The 20372-nt window shown below is 44.5% G+C and overlaps 1 protein-coding gene across 4 annotated transcripts in view; it reads left to right on the top strand.

Moving 5' to 3' along the window:
• The window catches only part of ACBD6 (acyl-CoA binding domain containing 6), a 68865-nt gene that overhangs the window by 28485 nt on the left and 20008 nt on the right, over positions 1–20372 (top strand). Inside the window, exons 5-8 of one of the 4 annotated variants that reach the window (XM_052666086.1) lie at positions 2726–2831; positions 8098–8187; positions 10631–10781; positions 14999–15995. In XM_052666086.1, the coding sequence (XP_052522046.1) occupies positions 2726–2831; positions 8098–8187; positions 10631–10781; positions 14999–15027 (376 nt within the window). In that variant the 3' untranslated portion in view covers positions 15028–15995. The other 3 variants (XM_052666084.1, XM_052666088.1, XM_052666085.1) reach the window with 3 other exon arrangements.

Below are 20372 nucleotides of genomic sequence, written 5' to 3' on the forward strand. Positions count from 1 at the left end.
CCTGCTGGTGCCTTCAGCTGTGCCATGTGAGGCCCAGCAGGGCTTTCAGTAGCCAAGAGTGTGTGTGAGAGGTTAGACTGGCAAGGCAGGAGGAACATCTGCTTGTCAAATCAGCCGTTGTTAGCAGGGGCAGGCATGTCTCATAACCTCCTTCATGAAGCTGTCGATCTCCATCTTGAGCAGCATAAGTTTTTGCCTTTTCTAATCCCACCATGAGATCCCTTTTTTCCCTCCAGAATTCAAAACAATTGCTTTTAAAGCATGCAGTGATTTGTTCCCCAGGAGCCTGTGTAGCATACAGGCAAGGCCCCCAACAAATGAGTCCTTGAGAGTGCAGTTAAGGAACTGGCAGGCTTCTGTAGCGTCCCCGGGCCTGCACATGAAGTGTGTGATCTCTCCTGGAAAGGAGCAGCTCAGGTGTGCCAGAAGACTCCTTATGTGCAGAGAGTAAGGGAGATTATAGAATGGCCTGGATTGAAAAGGACCGCAACGATAATCTAGTTTCAACCCCCTGCTATGTGTAAGGTCACCAAACACTAGACCAGGCTGCCCAGAACCACATCCAGCCTGAACACCTCCAGGGATGCGAAGGAGAATGGCCCAGAGCATTGTGGCCTCTCCAGTGGGTCTGACCTGGTGCAGCAGGCTGCTGCTTTTGTAAGGAATTTCCTTGGACGCTGCCAGTTCTGAGTTCTGCTCAACATCCAGATTGTCTTAAGCCCACAGGTGACTGTGAACTGGGGGTGTCACAGGAGAGGCTAACTTTGTATTATTAACTGTTTGGAAGATGCCAAATCCCATGACAATACTGACTAGTTCATTGGAGCTATAGTTTTCATTTGGAAACAGGGAAGGGTAGGGGAAACACGGACTTTTTGCTTACTTCGAACAAAGCAGTGATCTGTTTTCTTTACTCCTCAGTGGGAACACAGCTGTGTGGGTATACCAGTACTTAAAAACATTATTGTCATGCTTCAGTTGTTTCTATTTATGTACCATCCCACAAGCAAGCCTTGTTGCAGTCCTTTTTACAGTGATGGTGTTACAACAAAGCTTGACCATAGCCTTGCTCAGAGCAGCAGGCTAGGATATGCAAGGGACCAACATACACCTGTTTCAGGATGCAAACACATGCTCCCTTAGCCACACTTGCTGGCAGAAAGACCCACAAGTTGGGATGTGGCAGGTGCTTGAGTTGCACCAAGTAACAATCAGAAAGACCAATGTGATGGAATAGTGATACAGGAGGTCCAGTGACAAAGGCATTAGAGTGATAGAAAGGTGCTGCAAATAAAAAATGCTTACCTATCTCTGAAGATCTAGGCTTGCAAGGGAAAATCTGCAAAGGAGGAATCTCCAGAAATAAATCCTTCCCTGCTGGCAGTCAGCTCTTAAATGAGGTCTAAGAGAGTTGCAGGCAGGCTCCATTCCTTCTGGTCACACATCTGAATTGCCTTCACCTGTGCTCCCAAGGCTGGGTCCTTTCCCCAGGTGCTCAATCAGTGGTTCAAGCTGTTACCATATGCTCCAATAGCTTCTTCTGGAGCTAAAAGCAGTACTCTGGCTTCAGACATACTAAACCTTGTGTTGTTATTAGCGAAGCAAACACCTTCTAATGAATTTAAGACTTTAGTACAGATTCTTAAAGCATGAAAGACCTTCATATCAGTTGCTGGATCCGCAGTGCTTCTTGGCAATTAGTAAAGCAAATGCTCAGAACCTTTAGGAAAAGGATGGAGATCTGAATGAAGACTTTTTTACCCCACTGTACAAATCTGTGCACCTGCATATCTAATTCAGGTCAACCCATCTCAAAAAGGAAGGAGAGAGACTGAAGAAGAGGGTGAAATGGAATTATCAGCAAAAGTAGGAGTTGCTATCCGAGGAAACAACAGCATAGTTTGAAAGGAGCATCTGAAGAGAATGTGACTTGTGCGGTCATATGAGAGGTCTGCAGGTGGTGTGAAGTACATGAATAAACACAGATTACCAAGGAGTACCCAATAATACCAGACAACTGTTTTAAAAACACCAAAAGAAAGTATCTGTTCATCTCTTCATGCCCACAATATGGAGCTGTAGAACTTTCCTTTAACAAGGCTGAGAGCATGAACGGGTTAAAAAGTAAAAAAGTGTTTGAAAAAGGGTCTGGAAAAATCTGAGAAATATCTTCATCTGGATATGGCTACAGAAATCCTTAAGCCACCAAGTTTCAGAAGGTGAGGGTCTAACCAAGATTAGATCCTCAGCTTTGCACTTAATCCTATTTCTTCTGCTCTTCTCTCCAAACCTGTGTTAGTGACCACTGTCAGAGATGTGTGGCACTGAAAAGTGACTCCAAGCGATAGTAGTTACAAGTTTGTTTGTGTAGCAGGGAGAAGCAGAGCTTTAGCCCTTTATCCTCTGGCAGACTGCAGTGATATATACCAGGACTGAGCAGGTTTTGTGTTGGGTAACTTTATAAGCTTCTTGTGACAATTCACAGGTTTAAGACTTCTGACCTGATACAGTGTTGTTAAAAACAACCTTGGTTTTCTAGGAAACAGGAATTTCTGACTCTTACATGGGGAAAAAACATATTCTTCTGCATGCATTATACCAGAAGCCAGTTCCACTCCAGCGATGCTATTGAAATGTTTGTAGCAAAGTTAGAGCATAAGATGTGCACGTGGCCTTTGTGCAGTGCAGTAATGTGTTATTTCTTTTGCTTTTGTTTCCTGGATAGGGAAGAGGACAAGAACATTTTTGATTACTGCAGAGAAAACAACATTGACTACATAACCAAGGCCATTCAATCGAAAAAAGTGGATGTGAATGTTGCAGATGAGGAGGTATGGATAAAAAGATACAGAAAATCAGTCTTTTAATTGTTTAGTTTATTAACTCAGTATTAAACCTTCCCAGAATTCCCCTGTTAGACTTGTTTGAAGGTACTGCAAGAGTTGGACAAGCACTTGATCATGGAGATGAGTATAATCTGTTTGGAAAGAGCAACTTTCCACTGGATTTTTAGCAGCATGGATGTACTGTGGTTTTGTAGTATGTCAGAAACTTCCTGTTAATTTCAGCAACAACAGCTGCAACTTGCAGATTGATCTGCTGAAAACCCCCCTTTCTAGGGGCATCGTACACTCTTTTTCAGAATCGAAACACCTTTTCCTCACAGGGAGATAATAGAGGCATTGCCAGAAACCTCAAGGAAAAGACAAATACATAAAATGTGAATGGCCTGATGATTTTCTTGGTGAAAGAACACACCTGGAGTGGACAGTTCTGCATTCAGCAAATGTAGCAGTACCAGCTTTATTGCTCTGGTTTCAGTGCTTGCATACTGCCACCTAGCCCTGCTCTCGATCAACAGTACGTACAGCTACTTTCGCCTGCTGCTTTCCAGCACATTGTGTTTTGGTGAACAGATGAAGTGCTTACACATTCATAGACTGAGACGCCACAAATTCAGTTGGGTTCTCCGGTAGCTCTAAGCAGATTTCTGCCCTCTGAGCCATGACAGCCCCGGCTGGGGCTCTGAATGCTGATGGCAGGGCCTTTTATTATTAATCAGGAATTCGTGTGAATTAATTTTCAGATGAGAAGGAAGGTGTTCACGATCAGAGCTGGAATTTCGCAGTGTAAATTCAATGAACTGAAACTGTCATATGCCATGCAGTCACTGCAACAAGACTGTTGCTGAGCTCCGTTTGCCCTTCTGTCAGCCACAGGTTGCAGAAGTGAGTGCCCAGGGCAGTCATTCCTATCATGGCCAGAATCTTTTCATTAATAAAATCCCATTTTTGAGATCACACACTTGTAATCAGTGCATAATAACATCATGTGATCTTTGCTTCATTTCCATTGATGAGATGTTTTCATTCTTCCTGATGTTCAGAAGCTGGTTCCTTCTTTTGCGTCCAAGCAATGAATGTGCATGCCTTCAGCCAAAGAAATAGGTTAAAAAAATAAATGTGAACGATGGCTGAAATATTTTTGTTCTCTCCATGTAAGTATTTGGAGACAGATCTGAAAAGTGTACAGTGACTCCCAAAGAGTTCTGATCTTTGAGAAATATGCCCACGAGTCCAAAGTGTGATAGGGCCTGTTTCAGAACCAGCAGGCACTTGCAGAGCATGGAGCTGCTGCAGCAAACGCCTGACACTTCTGCACCCCTGGCTGCCTGTGAAAAGTGGATGGACAGATACCTGCTGGTGCAGAATTCCCCCTTAGGTGTATTTTTGCTTACCCCAGCAAGTGCTCAAAGAGGTAGGAGCCCCTTCATTAGGCTTGATTTAAATTAGTTAAATAAATAAATAAATTGGAGAAACAAGAAATCTGAAAGAAATGTTTGTTTGATGCTGTTTTGAGGGACTGAAACTGTCGCCAGAGCTGTTTAGTAACCAAATGCATTCTTCAAAGTCTGGAGAGCTGCTCATTTTCCAGTATCGTGCAAATTGATTCAAGTTTTAGAACCCATTTTAGGAAGGAGATAATCCAGAGCAAGCCTCTGGTAGAGTGAAGGGTATGCAAGCATCATCTTGTCATTTTTATTAAGTGTTTTAGTGTTACAGTGTAAATACATCCTGCCATATCCAGAAGATGCCTTTCCCAGCCCTCTGAACGTAACTCACTCTGTCGATCTTTTGATTTAAACACATATAAATATAAAGTGGCAGCACGGATCCATACAAAGAGTTAACTTGTTATGGAACAAAATCTGCTGGAGCACCAAGCAGCCTTGTGCTCAGCTGTAAAGGCTCTCAGCACAGCCGCTCCCACAGCAGGAATGGCCTGCCTGCAGTGGTATGGTGCTTTGGTTTTATCACCAAGTGATGTATTCATACTGTATCTAGTTAGCAAAGGGAGAAAATGAGAATAAAAATGTAAAACGAGGGCACGCTGACTTAGAAGCAAAAGGATTTCAGAAGGAGCAGTAGAAGTCTGTAGGATTTAGGCAGAGATGCCCTTGGCAACTTCTGAAGCATGGGCTGCCTCCTCCCCTAGATTAAAGAAAGACATGAAAATCTTTGTGTATGGCAGTCAAGCCAGCATACCCGCTAACAGTACGGATATAATAAACTTCAATTTAGAATTAAGCAAAGAATCTAATGACAGTAATCATGTACAAGCTTCCATTTACTGTATCTAAATTGCCCAGAGTTCAACAGAATAGCTTGCATTCACTTAGGAGTAATAGTGCAGGCTAAAACAACCAGTTTCTCTTGCGTGTGTCAGCAGGACTAATGGAATAAGGGAAGGACTGTGGCTGGGAAGTCACTGCAGGGCGTCAGGCACGCTCTGGCGGCATGGATTGTTTGCTGTCTTTGTGAGAGCAGTATTTCTTCAGCTGTTAACTAACCAGAAGTTGTTCAGAGACATAGGTGGGTTGCTTCCGTCATCTGTGCCAAAGTCCACGGAGATTGTAGATGGAGATTTTGTTGTAACTGTTGGAAGTGCCCCAATAAACAAACATAGAATCATAGAATGGCCTGGGTTGAAAAGGACCATGATGATCATTGAGTTTCAAACCCCTGCTATGTGAGGGTCACCAACCACCAGACCAGGCTGCCCAGAGCCACATCCAGCCTGACCTTGAATGCCTGCAGGGATGGGGCATCCCAATAAAACTCTTGCTACAGGTTAGCTTGTCTGTCATTGGTGTGCATCCTTTACAGCTGCAAACATTGTCCCTAGAAGTAGAGCTTGATACTGTGGCGTTTCCATTGAGGTTGGCTTTGTTCTCCTCTTTCTCTGCACTGGCTAATTGATGTGAAATTCATTCCCATCCGTTTGTCTGCTGAGGTTCGGTCTAGCTGAGACAAATCCCCGTCCTGTGCTTTGTTTGTGAACACACTGTGACTTGGAGCTGAGCAAATTGATATGCTGTTGGCTTGAGAAACTGCTGCAGAAGCCGGCCAAGCTGGCAGCGGTTACCCAAGCAAAGCACGGAAGATTTAAGAGGCAGGGTTAGTGCACTGGGGCTATTTTTATGCTGTTTTTATTAAATACTTCAGAGGCAGGGGAAATGCATCTTCTCAAGCAACTTCTGCAACAACTGTTGTGTGTTTGAATTGCACAGAACGAGTACCCTGCTGTCTGATTGCACTGGGCAAGGCTACTGCTGCAGTGCTTTCCCATGCAAAATTATTCGCCTTGGTCTGAGTCTTTCACTGCCTAATGAAATAGTCATACGGGAAGTGCTTTGGGACGGCTCAATCTGTGGCTCTTAATGCTTCTGCTGTGTTATTTAAAGATGCAGACACATGTTGATGTAAAGTAACAGCTGTGCAGGCTGTTTTCAACCTGTATAGGTGATAGCCAAGCTGCACAGAGAGTTGTAGACTGTGTGTTCAGTTGGTTTATCACTGAATTGTTATTAGTTTTTTAAGGAGGACCTGGGAAACAGGTAGACTTTGTAGCTGTGTAGCTGTTCCAAATACATACAACTGGGGCTCCAGAAGATTTTAGTTTGCCTGCTTCAATGCAAACAGTCGTGAGCTGGATGTGGCTCTGGGCAGCCTGGTCTGGTGGTTGGTGACCCTGCACATAGCAGGGGGTTGGAACTGAATGAGCACTGTGGTCCTTTTCAGCCCAGGCCATTCTGTGATTCCATGATTGTTTTAAACTTTTCTTAGTGATGCTTTTTGTTATATGGTAAGTACATTGAGATTCTTCTTCTTACTTCCACATCAGATGGTGTGCTCTCACAGAGAGGGTCCCTGCCACCCTGTGCTTATAGGGTGGATAAGATGATGCAAGGATGCAGCCATTTCTTGTGTGGAAACGTGTCAGCTTTTTAATAGTGCACGATTACAATGCAGAACCATTTAAGGCACTAATTGGAAAATATTGTATCCATTTAGAATTGCAGAGAAAATATATAGGTAAGCAGAGTGTAATTACCCAAAATGGAATTGGCCCAAGACTTGAAATCCATACTCCTGCAAATAGCGCGAGGAGATTTTTAATGACTGGAGATGATCAGGCTTCAGTTTCTTGTCTTGTCCAAAAGGCAACGTTCACAGCACAAGCAGCACTGCAGGGAGGGACTGGTTGCACCATGCTGCAGTATCACCACGCTCACACAATGGGCAGCACAGTTCTTCCTCAACCACTGGGTTCCCTTCATTGGACTCCACCAAGTTGAGCATCAGTAAAATAAGGTTCTGCTTGACCAGAGACAAGTGCAAACCAAAACGTTGCAGCCATTTGTAACATGTTACTTATGGACAGGATAGGAATGCCTTTATTTTGCACTACAATGACACAAAAATTGGAATTGCGTAATTAGAATATTGTCTCTATACTGCATGTGTAGAGAAACAGGGATAATCAGTTGGAGCACTTATTGCTATTGTGCATATTGCAGATAAAGTGATTCTTTCTTCTGAAATAGAAACCAGGCACAAGGAAGTTGGCACTGCTTGCCCAACTGAAATCCTCATTCTTAAGTAATTACCAGGCTAGAGTTGAGCTAGGGATGCTAAAGATGAATTAAAGATCTTCCTGTGTTTACAGAATCGTGTGTAAATGGCACTCTTTCCTCTCTTAGACGTTGATTGTGGTGCTGAGTGCAAGAACATAAATCATTAAATGGCCCACCGATGTCATCGGTGCTTCCATAGAAAGTCATTGTCAGAGAATACATTCTAATTCAAGGTTAATTAGTGTAACGTTAAAATTATGTGTTACAAAAATTAATTACTCACTGGGTCAAAAAGTCTGTTAAAAAGCTCAATGCTTTGTATCTGCTTATCCTCCTTCCAAATAACGTCTGTCTGTGCCACCCTGCTGAAGGATGCCCAGCAGGAGAAGGGTGAGCTTCTGCTGCAGGTATCTTCTGCCTCACCTGCAGGTCTGGCACCACAGTTGGGAAATTGGCTCACAGTCCCCATTAGTGGATAAATGAGTTGCTCACCTTGTTCACCACTGCTGCATCAAGAGATTTATAGGCAGGCGTGGGCTGCTGTAAGTCCAGATCCAGAGCACTAGGATGCTATGTACCGATATTAGTGTATATCTGCTATTAGTGCTCAATAATTCATAGCATAACTACAATTCTCCAAGCTGTTTTTTGACTAGCTTTGTTGCTCTTGGATGTTGCAGGGCAGGGCTCTGCTCCACTGGGCATGCGACAGAGGACACAAGGAGCTCGTTTCAGCACTGTTGCAGCACGCTGCCGACATTAACAGCCAGGTAAGAAAGGAATGAAAACAGAACTTGTGTGCTGTTTGTTCTGTGGCCTCCTGACCAACTCCAGAGCAATTTCTTTCACAGCATTACACAGGAGAATGCTCAAAAGTGTCTGAGCTGAAGGGGCAGCAGCGTAATGCACCAGGCTGGGAGCTGCCCTGGTTCAGCTGCAGCTCAACAAGTGGTTCCTTCTGGCCAGCAAGCTGGAAGCTCCCCGCACTCACAACTCAACGCTCCTAGTTTTGTCAGCTGGCTGTAATGAAGGGCTGCCCTGTGTAATTGTGATTGTGTTCGGAAATAATCGTTCAACATATTTCTGTCAGATGGTGATTGACTGCTCCTTACCAGCGTGGCTTTTATAGGCTTTGTTCTCCTGCCCAGTTTGGACAGAGATACTCTCCTTTTGACAACTTTGCAAGCTCTTTGCAGCGAGATGGCTTCATCAGCCTTGCAGAAGGTGCTGTGGGAATTTGTACAAAGTGGACCTTCACCACACTCGTGGCATGGCATGCCCCATTGTCAGCCCAGAGCCAGCCTTCCAGTGAGCTAGCAGGCAGTGCGTCAGATGCATCTGGGGAGAGCTTCCCTTCGAAATGAGATGGAGGTGAGGCCCACCACCTGCCCGTCCCCTTTAACCTGACAGCCTGGGAGGTGGTTCTGTTTGAAATGCTGTACTGCATCAGCACGCAGGGAATTCATTTTTTGGATAACTATCTCATTTCTTTGGAGGTAAAGTCTGACTCCTAGAAGAGAAGGCTGAGGGGAGAATTGTCTTATTTTTCTCCAAACTTCAATTTTCTGTTAAATTCTTTCCATTCTTTTTTCTTGATGTATTGCACATTTTCTAACCAGTTTATTTTTGGCCAGTAACAAAAGGTTAATAGTGGCCATAAAAAGAAAATCAATCTTTGACTGTTTTTTTTCCACCAAAGTAATAAAGGAGAATTTTTATAAAGGTCCTGCATTGCACGTAGGTGTGTTCCCAGGGAAGGCAGGCGCGTTTTTATTCTCAGCCATATGTAAGTTGCAATAACATTTTGAGACTTCATGACCTAATGTTTATTTCTTCTTTATTTTGACCTTTACTCTCTGAGAATTCACACCCAGAGAAGAACCAGAAAGAGTTTTTGAAGAGTAACCTGAAGAAGAAAGGGAGAGGGAAAAAATGCGGCTTCCTAAGCAGCCATAAACACTGCAATGTCTGCTATTACACATTACCAATTGCACTGTCAGTTAACGCGTGGGCCATGAAGAACCATGGGATAGGTGTATGGGGATCTCTGGTGACTTGAAGCAATAGTGCCATTATTCCAGCCCACACATACGCCTTGCTCACTCTTTACTGCCTTATTTTAGTTCACCCGTAGCAATGCTTACCTTGTGGAAGCACTTGAAACCTCTGGATCTGGATCTATTACTCTTCGTTGTTAAACAGGCAGCTTGGAGCAGGAGGAGAGCTTGCCTGGCTCCACTCATTCTCATAGCATGCTCCGACCAGCCCCGATTCTGGGAGTGCGGTGTTTTTTGCTTTAAATGGTGGTACTGCAGCTTCAGAAGGGCGGTTCATTAATGTCACCGAAAAGCTGCAGCCATTGAGTTCTCTGATTGTTCATAATTAGCTCTAATAGCACATTTGACAAGCGGTAACCGATTGCCATGGGCAAAGGGATACAGAAAGGCAACAGGCTTCTCTTCACATTGAAAAGGGACGTTTATGCAATTGAATTACCTAAATCTTTGGAGCCAGAGGCCATTTCCAAGTGGGTGGTGTTATGGTGTTTTGGAGCCCTGCTGGAAATACCCAGAGCTAGGGATCAGGCTGAAAACAGCCTCCTGCTGCTGCAGCTCTGCTTGCTTAAAATGTAGGCTTTTAATTGAGTGGTGAAGGGAGGGGAAGGGGAGCATATTCATAACGCAGTAGTTACAAAGCAGCTCAGACAGCATGATTGTAATATCAATTTCTAGCTTTAAAATATATGAAGACATGAATAAGTTTCCCTTGCAGAAGGTCAAGCGACAAAGGAAAACCTTTTTACACTGTCAAAGCGTCAGTTGTGACAATTTTTCCTGCAGCATTTGCCCTGGCCTTGGAAAGGAGGTTTCAAAGCAGGGGGCATTGGATGCGGGGTGCGCAGAATTGCATCCCAGCCTTGTGCTGCCATGCAGCTGTGCATCCTCTGTGTTCCCTATGCTTTCAGAAGGATGAAGGGAGTCATAGTCTAATAACTGTCCATTGAGAGGAAGAACAGCAAGTAGTATCTTGTAACACCAAAGCAGTAAACTTGAGACTTGCCCCAGCCTTGCTGTCTCTGCACATCATTGTGCGTTTCGCGTCATCAGCTTATCAACGTTATACTTACATATAGAAAATAGCACTGTAATTTGGCTACTTTGGTCACGATCCAAGTTCTAACTGACCTGTTTGCTTTGTTTGCTGACCTTTCAGTTCCTCAGTAAAGGCACAGGTCACTGTACGAAGATTTCACACCTGTCGTCAGTAAGTTTTCCAGTCACCCCTGGGCCCTCAGGGCCTTGGGAAGGAAACTTGAGAACCACAGCTGGAAATCAGCAGGTTGGGAAGTTTGTTGCCAGTAGGAGTGAGTTTTATTTTGCTCGTTTGTACGCACCTGTAACTTCATTGAAAGTCATGAAGCATCCCGCACTGTCTGCAGTGAGGGCTGGTTGCTCTCTCTCATACCTGTGTGAATGTTGCATCTGTGTGCTGAACTAATTCACACCAGGCAGCTCAGCTGCCTGAAGTCGATTTTGTTTCCTTTAAGAGTAGCACAAGAAGTGTGGCTGCTCCCCCAGCCTATCTTTTCTCCTAGTCCCCTGCCAAAAGCCCCAGCAGGCAGCAGCTCTCCATCTGCATACCAGCATGCTTTTGAGTCATAGGACTTCTGGAGCCTGGGATGGGGAGTAGCAGTCCCCTCATAATACCTTCACGTCCTCATTGGGGGGAAAAAAAAAAATAATCTTTTCAAATAGAGACAATACAAACATAATAAATGGCAGGGAGGGTTCATCTCCCTCATGACTCAATCCTTCTCAAACAACATTATTATTGACTGGCCTATTGGTTGCCAAAAAAGAAAATCAATTGTACTAGAGGTGGTTGCTGTGCCACAGATCATGGTACTAACCCAGCAGAGACAGGTTGATTTTTATCAACTGAGCCCAAAGACTAATTTCCACCATTAGCTAAAAATGAAGTAGGAATTACGGATGTGTTGAAGATTGCTAAGATTGGTGGCCAGTTGGTTTTGTTTGCAAGGCCTTTGCGTTTTCCTGTCTGACTCTTGAATGATTGCATGTATAGAGTAAAAAGAAGCCAGAAAAAGTCTGCATGTCACTGCCTGCTTGTTTTCTTTTTAACTGCATTTATTCAGATTTCACAGCAAAAAGGGGAACTACATCAGCATTGGCCTCATGTTGGAGGTGCAGTGCAGACAAAGCTGTAGCCAGCTAGCATGCATCCATCCCTTCCATGCCTATTTCTCTGTATCTGAGAGAGGTGTTGAGGAGATCAGCATAGGCATCCTGGTGGTTCTTTGTCAAGAGACACAGGTCCCAGGCTGCACTTTCACAGCTTTCCACTCCCCATGGAATGTGTGCATGCCTGTGTAGCCCACCAGCTTTCCTGCAAACCCATCTGTGCAAATGCACCTATAGACAAAATGCCAGCCATCAAAATACTCCACTGATAGGACCATTCTAACCTTGTCAAAATAAAAATACCCGAGCTGTGAGCACTTTCATTTAATGTCCCAATATAAATTTCCCCCTAAATATGCTGAAAGCTTGGCTAATAAAAGCATGAGGACCCTCTCCTGGATCTGCAGATTGCTGCAGAGGTTTGGCATAGTTATGCTCCCAGCAAGCAAATACTGCAGGTTCTGCTGACCTGACCATTGCTGCAGTGGGAAGGCACAATGGCAAACAGATGAAGAAACTAAACAAAGATGAAAGGCAAAGCAATGGGTAATGAGAGCAGAATTATTAACCACAATAGTTTTCTTCTTTCCTTACAGCCCCCAGTCCCTATCTCAATATTTCTGTAGTCAGCTTTGCCAAGGAGATCTCAGAAGACTGCAAGCTTATACCCCTTCAGTCTTGACATTGTTGCCAATGGGTGTGAAATCCATTAGCCAAAAGAAAGGAAAGATCTGCTTAGTGACAGAGGGTAGCTTTCTACATTAAAGCATTGACATGGTGCCAGTCACACAGTTATTAGAAGTGGCACAGCTCCATGTCTCTCCTGCAGGTCTCTCTGTGGAATGTAGATTGGCAGCAGGTTGAATGTTAAATGGTCACCACTCAGCAGATGCTGATTTTACCTACTGGGAGAAAAGTCCCTTTCAGCAGAAGCATTTGCAAAATATTTGCTGCTCTAAATATATGCTGAGGGATGCAGAGACTTATCCCTGGGTTGCTCTTCAGCTTCTGAAGACACCTCAGGTCTCAGCAGCACAAGCTGTGTGTTATAAGGACAAGAAGAAGTTTCCTTCTGCCTGTGCATGCCGATTTTTTGTTGCATTGTCTCTTCACATCTTCCAGCTTGACATGTACAGCCTTTGTTTCTTCTGCTCCCTGTAGACATATGAATCATTGCTTCACTGCTGGTGCAGCAAAGCAGTTGGCACCTCTGCTCAGGCAGCGCGTGCAGCACTGCCTGCAAAGCAGGCTGAGACAACTGAGTGCTTCTGTGTTATTCGAGTGGTCATTTCAGGACCCATGCAGCCCTTTCAACCTCTCCATGCAAAACAAGCATTTGAAAAAGTGAAATCCAAGAGCCAGTCCTGAAGAGCCAGCAGTAGCCCCCACTGTTACACCCTCAAAATCTAAAGCTGCTCTCAGGGTAATCAGAATGCAGAGATTAAATCCAAGGACCGGGTTTCTGCGAGTCCCTGTGAGGTTGTGTGGCACATGGGCATCACCTTGTTCCTTCATAGGGGCACGGCCAGCACTGGCATGCTATGGCTGCAACCTCTGGGAGCACCCACAGGGACAGGCAGCAGGAGCTGGCTGTTAGGTGCCATGTCCATGCATGGCACTGTGTTGGCTGGCGTGCTGTGTTGCAGAGCTGGAAGAGAGGTCTTATTCCTTACTGTGTCTGTCTTTGCAGATGCAGGAGTCAGCCTTACCTCAAATGCCTCCCTGGGAGGACGTGGGATGGTCCCAAGCCCCTTTGTCCCAGGGTCATCTTTGACATAAGCACATGTTTAAGTCCCTGTAATTTGTGAAGGCATTGTTGGAAATGCTTTAGCCCCTCATTAAGGTGTTTGGTTAGCTGCACAAACAGGATACCACTAGCAACCAAGCTGGTTTTTCAGGTGGACGCATCACATTGGAATGGTCTGCGGCCTTGCTTCATTTCCTATATCCCAGGCATTGGGCTGTATTGGAGAAACAACCTTTGCCAAGCAACCAGCTACTCTTTGCTTAGGAGAGGTAGTTCCTGGAGCATTTGCATTCAGCTTTCCCTGTTCTGAAGGAGCTAAATTCCACCAGTGACCTTCTTCCTAAGGACTTTTCAGTATGAGAAAGTCTGATCTTGCTTCCCAATGGAATTCTGTACTCATACATTGTCAGTTGTCTTTTCCTGTTTGGAAAACAAACACTGAGCTCATTGTTGGGACATCTTGAATTTGCTGGCTTTGATGCAAAGAACTTCTGCTAGTTTTTCTAAAAAAAGATGGACTTTTTTCCAGTACTTTGAATGCCAGGACAGTGATTTTTTTTCTTCTTTTTTTTTTTTTTAATAAAGATTTTAAGTCAGATTTTGACTAATTCACTCATACCTGTTGCTTGGCTTCGTGGGTTGTAAGTGACAAAACAGAACTCAGAATGGCAAAGCTCATTTAGGAGATACCTATCCCCTGATTTTTATATTTCTTTTCCGCAGCAGCTGTCAGTGCAGGACTCCTTCTAGCTCAGTAGCATGTCTCCAGCAGTAGGAATAGTGAATGCTAAGCAGACAGAACAGGGTAAGCAGAAGGGATTTTTTAATGTATTTACCTGAAGTCTGCGGCTTGGAGGATCCTGAATCAATTCCGGTTTTTCTAGATTTTTCTTTGATAAGTTTCTCTCCCACCCCTTTGGATCCAAATCTTCTATGCCAGGTGTAGCGCTGTGGCTTAGCTGTGCATTTGCTTCCACTTGCCACAAGTATTTCACGTGATAGCCCATCATTCTGGTGTCATGAGAAACAGTAATTGTTTCCCCAGTTGCCTTTTCTGTTCTGTTGTTGACTTCATCAGCCTCCTCGAGCCCTCTTAATCACATTTTTCAGATTGAGAAGTTTAATAGTAAATTACTCATTTAGTTGTACCCCTCTTGGAAGCTGTCTAGTAACGTTACACCTCTGTAATGCTATAATATGGGATGGAAAATACCACGATAATAGCAGGGTGGCAAAGTCTTTGAGTACACCAAGTGAGAACAAGCCCAAGTGCAGCAGCCACAGATGTAGACACAAAGGAAAAGAGCTGCTTACCTTCAGAAGGCCTCAGCTAAGCAGGAATCTTCAAAGGGAAACACCCTCACCTCCACTGCCAACCCTTAAATGAGGTCTGGGAAGAGGTGGATCCTGGCTCCAGCCCTTCTGGTCACTTAGGTTCATTGCATACACCTGAGCTCACCTACGTTGGCCCTGCCTTCCACCAGGTGCTCAGTTGCTGCCTCAAGCTCTGACTCAGCATTTCTGGTACAACCTCCTAGAATTATTTCTAGTTCTTCCATAGAATCATTAAGGTTGGAATAGGCCAGTGAGATCATCTAGTCCAACCATCAGTTCATCTGTGTTTTCTTTCAGATGTTGCTCTCTCTGTTACCCAGCTGTAAGGGCAGTATGAAATTTCACAAAGCAATGTAATAGTGCTTTCTTACTCCTCCTCTTTCTATTAGTGCCTTCTTTTTGTTTATTAACTACCTGAACACAGAGCTGGTGGTACCATAGACAGCCCGTACAAATCCCTTGGAACGACCACTAGCAATTGTGTGCGTTCATCTTTTATTCCTATTCAGCCTTTACCCCTGCAATCAGCTCAGCTTGGCTAGAATTGATCACCCTGTCCTAAGGAAGGTTTCTCACCAAATGAAGGCCTGAGCACAGGTGAAGCTGGAAGGTGCTTTGAAGCTTTCTGCTGCATTTGTTCTCGGGTCAGGACCTGGCTATCTGCAAGCTGAGTTCCAAAGCTTGAGAAATTGGTAAACTTCCATCATCTAAATCTGTTTCTCCTGTTCCAGCCAATTAAACATTAAAATGAGCGTGACAAATAAGTGTTCATTTCTGGGTCAATAACTCCGTAGTATGTCTGTGACATGACTGGCTGAGACAATCCATTTCAGTACAGTCCTGAGCAACCTGACATCTTCAAGTATGTAATTGCTTTTATACAGAAAGAGAAGTAATAAGGATAATGTAGCTATCAGGCCTCGACTCACCAGTTCAAAAACTTCCCCTTGCCAATCAAATTTCTTTGATATTCAACCCGTTTTAGTCTCGTTCCAAAGGCATTCTTGTGCTGTCAGAAAATATCCTAATTGATAGATGCATTTTCTCCAGTGTTAGATGTTACCTCCTTGAAGATGCTCAGCTTTGTCCACCAGCCAATTAACCATCTGTAGGAAGAGTGCTTAGCACACGCTTTGTGGCACTAGGCAGGGTTGCCTCGTCCCTCCCCGTTCCCCTTCCCCTATTATATATATATTTTCTCAGCACTATTAGATTATTAAATGCTTAATGACTATTCCATTCCTGCTAACTATACTTTTGATGAGCTGCAGCAATAAAACTTTGGAACGGCAAAGTGCGTGTCTGGTTCCTTTATAGGAAGGGCACATTTGGGGAGCTGAAGTAATGGGGGATAAAACTCAATTAATGAATAGAAATAAAAAGAAGTAAATGAGGTAATCAAACTCAGAGAAATTAGTATTGGCAGGTTCTGAGTGATGCTTTTGGATGAACAATCTTTCAGAATCCTTCCTTGTATGCTGCTGCCGTCTCTTTATTTATTATTAAAATAACATGATCCATGAGGCGCTCGGGGTGACTCCCAGCCTAGCTAATTCTAATTAATCCAGTCAGGGAGAGCAGCAGGGTAAGTGGAGCAGTCTATCGGATTGAAATTCATAACTTAATTGAGGTCAAAGTCCCGGGTTGGGAGAACAAAAGTCTTTCGCTGGGACCAGGCAGATCAATAGCAATAAATATCTGGCTTGGATACAAGGAGCTTATAGTGACGGATTATCTGACACTGGTCAGAGGTCTTGGTCTTGTTAAGGGCAGCGTCCTGTGGCATGTACGGGATAGGGTGACTTTCATCAGCGTTCCTCCAAAACCCTGAGGAGCCCATAAAGGGCTCGTGGGAGCCAGAGCAGGAGGAAGCCCATAAAGAAGCCCACATGAGTCATGCTGGTGCTTGGATTCGGTTCCTCCAGGTACGGGTCTCTCGGAAGAGGCACAAGGGCACGTGTCACATTAGTGCTGACGGAGGTTGGAAGAAGTTGCTCAGGCTTACAGGAACCTGGAGCTAAATCACAGCTTGTCCACAGAAAGACCTTTAGGATGGGCGAGCTGAGCTGCATGCCAAGTCTGTATTTATAGCGTGTTTACAGAAGAGGAGAGGGGAATGTTGGAAGAGGGAAGTGTAAATAACCACCAAGGTAGATCTGTCGTGTTAGAGAAGCCAAAAGAAATGGGATTTCACATGTTCATCAGAAATGGAGTGTCTCTGCTGCAAGCTGTGAGATGTCCCCTCTGTCTGTATGGCGCTGTGTGTGCTGGTGATGGCCAGGGGATGATCCCAGGGGAAACAGCGAGGCCCTAATCTGAGACCTGGCATTATGGCAGCTCTGCCCTGTTCATGAGCGCTGCAGTATTCAGCAACCTAAGAAGCTACTCTGAACTCTGAAGGTAGATACTTCAGCTGGTGCTCAGTATTAAAATGCTATCTTCTCCCAGTCCGTTTGTTATTAATGCAATATTTATGCAGATTCAACTATTCTGCTCCTATCCTCTTTGTAGAGGACAAATATTGCTGTGGTCAGCAGTCGGTACATCTCTGATGGATGTTGTTCTGCCAGTGTACTTCAGCACAGCTTGGAAGTGAGATGGAAAGTGCAGCTCGGGCACAGCCAGTGCCTGGTTGCTGTGCTCCCTCCACCCCATTAATGCTGGATAAGGCTAAAGCACCTGTTAACATCTGGCTTGCCAAAAATCAGAAGATCTCTTCACCTCTAGTCTAATAGTCAGGTTTTTGAGTAATTTCCCTTGCACCTTTCATGTTGTTATAGAAGCTAGCAGAGTAATACAGGCATACCATCATGCAGCACAGTTATTGGATTGCACCATGCATATGCTGAACGTACAGAACTTTGCAATGGTATTTCCCCGTAACTTGAATCATAGTTCTGATAAGATTTTGGAGCAAAACTTTGAAATATGGATGTTATCATTCTTTTTGCTCGGCATAGAAACACACCTGTAATGCAGACCAGCTATTTGAAATGTTCAGAACCAGCAGCCAAAGTCTACAGAGCCCCTGTTGCTTCAGTGGGGAAATTCCCTTTATGGCTGCATTAAGAATTGAGTTCAGGTTTCTAATTCCCCAGTTTTGCTGCAGAATCCTGCATGACCTTGAACAAGTCACTCGATTTCTTTCCGTCTTGTTTTCCCATTTGGGAAATGATGGGGCAAATAATTGTTTTTTATCTCACGGATATAACAAGATTATAAAAATATGGTAGTTCTAAGACCCTGAGAAAACGGATCAAATGAAATTAAACAGATCTTGCAGTCCAGATGAAATGAGATGAAACAAGCATGAAACTATTAGGGAAAGAAATGTTTCTTTATCTTCTACAAATAAAAATGCAAAGTGATTAAGTGGCTCTTTTCTAGCTATTAGCAATAACAGCCCTAGCCAGCTGACTTTTGCCACCCTCGAAAATTAATTTGCGGGGTACAGTCTTGAATTTAGTGTGCTTCCAATAAATACCCCTAAAAATGTTGTCACCTCCTCCATGCACCGTGTTAGTGCTGTGATCATACCACAATTACTCGCCCTACAACTAAGAAGTGGCTGCTCTAAGTGAGATGCTCTAACAGAATGGTTTGCAAATTTATTTGAATTGATTTTCTTTTTCCTTCTGCAATATTTCCTTCCTTTATTGTACATCCAGCAGTATTTTCGGAAAGAAAGGAGAAGGAATGGGAATAGTGCTGAAGGATATTGTTAGCCAGGCTGGTTTCGGAGCTCTGGTGTGTCACCAGCAGCCCTGGCTTGGATGCAGACCAGGGTAGGGCTGGCATGGGGCTGGAGATGGGGCTGGTGGTGGCTGTGTGTGCATGGAGGGGAGGAAGGCCCCAGCTTCAGAGCTGTTTTCCTGCTCTGGCTTGGTGCTCAGTGGGAAATGTCACCCTTTCAGCTGGGCACTCGAAACAAGGTGGTGATTAATGAACAGAAAGGCGAACAGTAAGGAAGCAGTTTTGAGTGGCTGGCTTTCTGCAACACAGAGAAGCATTTCAGACAGCAGCAGGCTGCAGGAAAAGCTCCCTAGGTGCATGGGCTCAGCCAGGGGCAGGTTACCTGCCTGCAGGAAATTTCAGCTTCTTCTTCTTTCCTTTTTCTTTCTGAACTCGAGCTTTAATCACAGCCGCACTCAGATGCAATCTGAGGCTGAAGCCAGATCCCGTTGCCTTCTCTGTGTTGCCCTATTCCCTCTGCTGTTATCAGGATATTTCCGAGTGATGCTCACCGATTACATGGCAATTTGCCTTCTGAAGCGGTGTGAAATTGAGCATTGCACTTTAAATTCCTGTGGTCCAACTCGGAAGAGCCGTGTGAAGTCAGGGCTCAGCAATTGCAGGTGATCGATTTTTCATAGCTTGATAACCGAGCACTTGTTGTTGAACAACAGGAGGTGGTCGTGAGCACCCACACCTCCAGCCCTAATTGCAAAGCAACGAGGTTAATGCCAACCATGACAGCGTTCACAGCTGAATGTTTCGCAGCAGCAGAAAAGCTGGGAGCTGTGCTGACTTCTGCTTGTTAATTTCTCTCCTTGGATGGAAAAGTTCAGTGTGGATGTGGTCAGCTGCACTCATCAGCTGCTTAGAAACAACTTGCTAAACCACAGCAGCTTGGAGTCATCAGTCTTTACGTTGTGGTTTATGAATGTGTATCTATTAGAGTCTAAAACTGAAGATGATGTGAACTGGAGCATATGTGGGAATCATTTATTTTGACCCGTATTACATCATCTTATTTTTCCTTTTTGTCTGTATCAGCTCACATGGCTCTCTTGTGCACATGTACATAGTAATACAGAGCAGCTCTCTGGATTTATGTAAGAACATCTACACAATCACAGAGAAACTGTGGGAAGCATGGACAGGCACATCGATAGGTTGGTTTTGCCCTTGTTGCAGCTGGTAGCAGTGCCAGTCAGGGCATCAGGCAAGAGCAAACACTGTCCCTGTCCCAAAGAGTCCCTGTTGGCACCAAATGCAGTGCGACAGGTAGGGCAGTCAGAAAGGTTGAGGGAATGGAAGTAAGAGAGGAGGAAAAAGAGATCAGCAGAAAAATGACATTCTTGGCTCGGTGCTTCCAAAGGCAGTGCCAGCAGTGACACTGAGTCATGGCAAGGCCCTCTTACACTGAGGGCTTAAAAGCTGGTAAGGTGTCATTACCAAGGGCTTCTGATGAAGGGTAAACCTGTGAATTCCCTGCTGAAATCAATGGGACTTTTATCTACACGTATCTCTGTGCTGAATGCATCCCTTTCTTTGATCAGTGTTGGTTTTTATCAAGTCCACGGGGAGATAAATTCAGTGATGGGGAAAAAATGGGAGACTTTTCATAGAGGAAAAGAGAAAATTGATTCATTTGCATAGGAATGTATCACAGCTGTACCCCATGCAGAAAATGTTTCCTCTTGGGACAGGGTGATTTAACAGGCTGCAGAATAATTCCTAAATCTAAGCAGACAGTGGCAACTCATGGTGGCCCTGCTTTTCTTCAGGGATGCTGCTTTCCACCTTGTGCCCAGCTGCTCTCCAGGGGGTCAGCATCCACTTCAACATCAGAATTTGCTGCTCCTAAATGTGCCTTAGTGATACTCCCCTGCTGGGGAATTGCCCAGCTAGGCTTGCCAGCTGCAACCCGTCTTATTTGATGTGACTG

This window comes from Tympanuchus pallidicinctus, unplaced genomic scaffold, assembly GCF_026119805.1.
Source record: "Tympanuchus pallidicinctus isolate F22 unplaced genomic scaffold, pur_lepc_1.0 scaffold7, whole genome shotgun sequence".
NCBI lineage: Eukaryota > Metazoa > Chordata > Aves > Galliformes > Phasianidae > Tympanuchus > Tympanuchus pallidicinctus.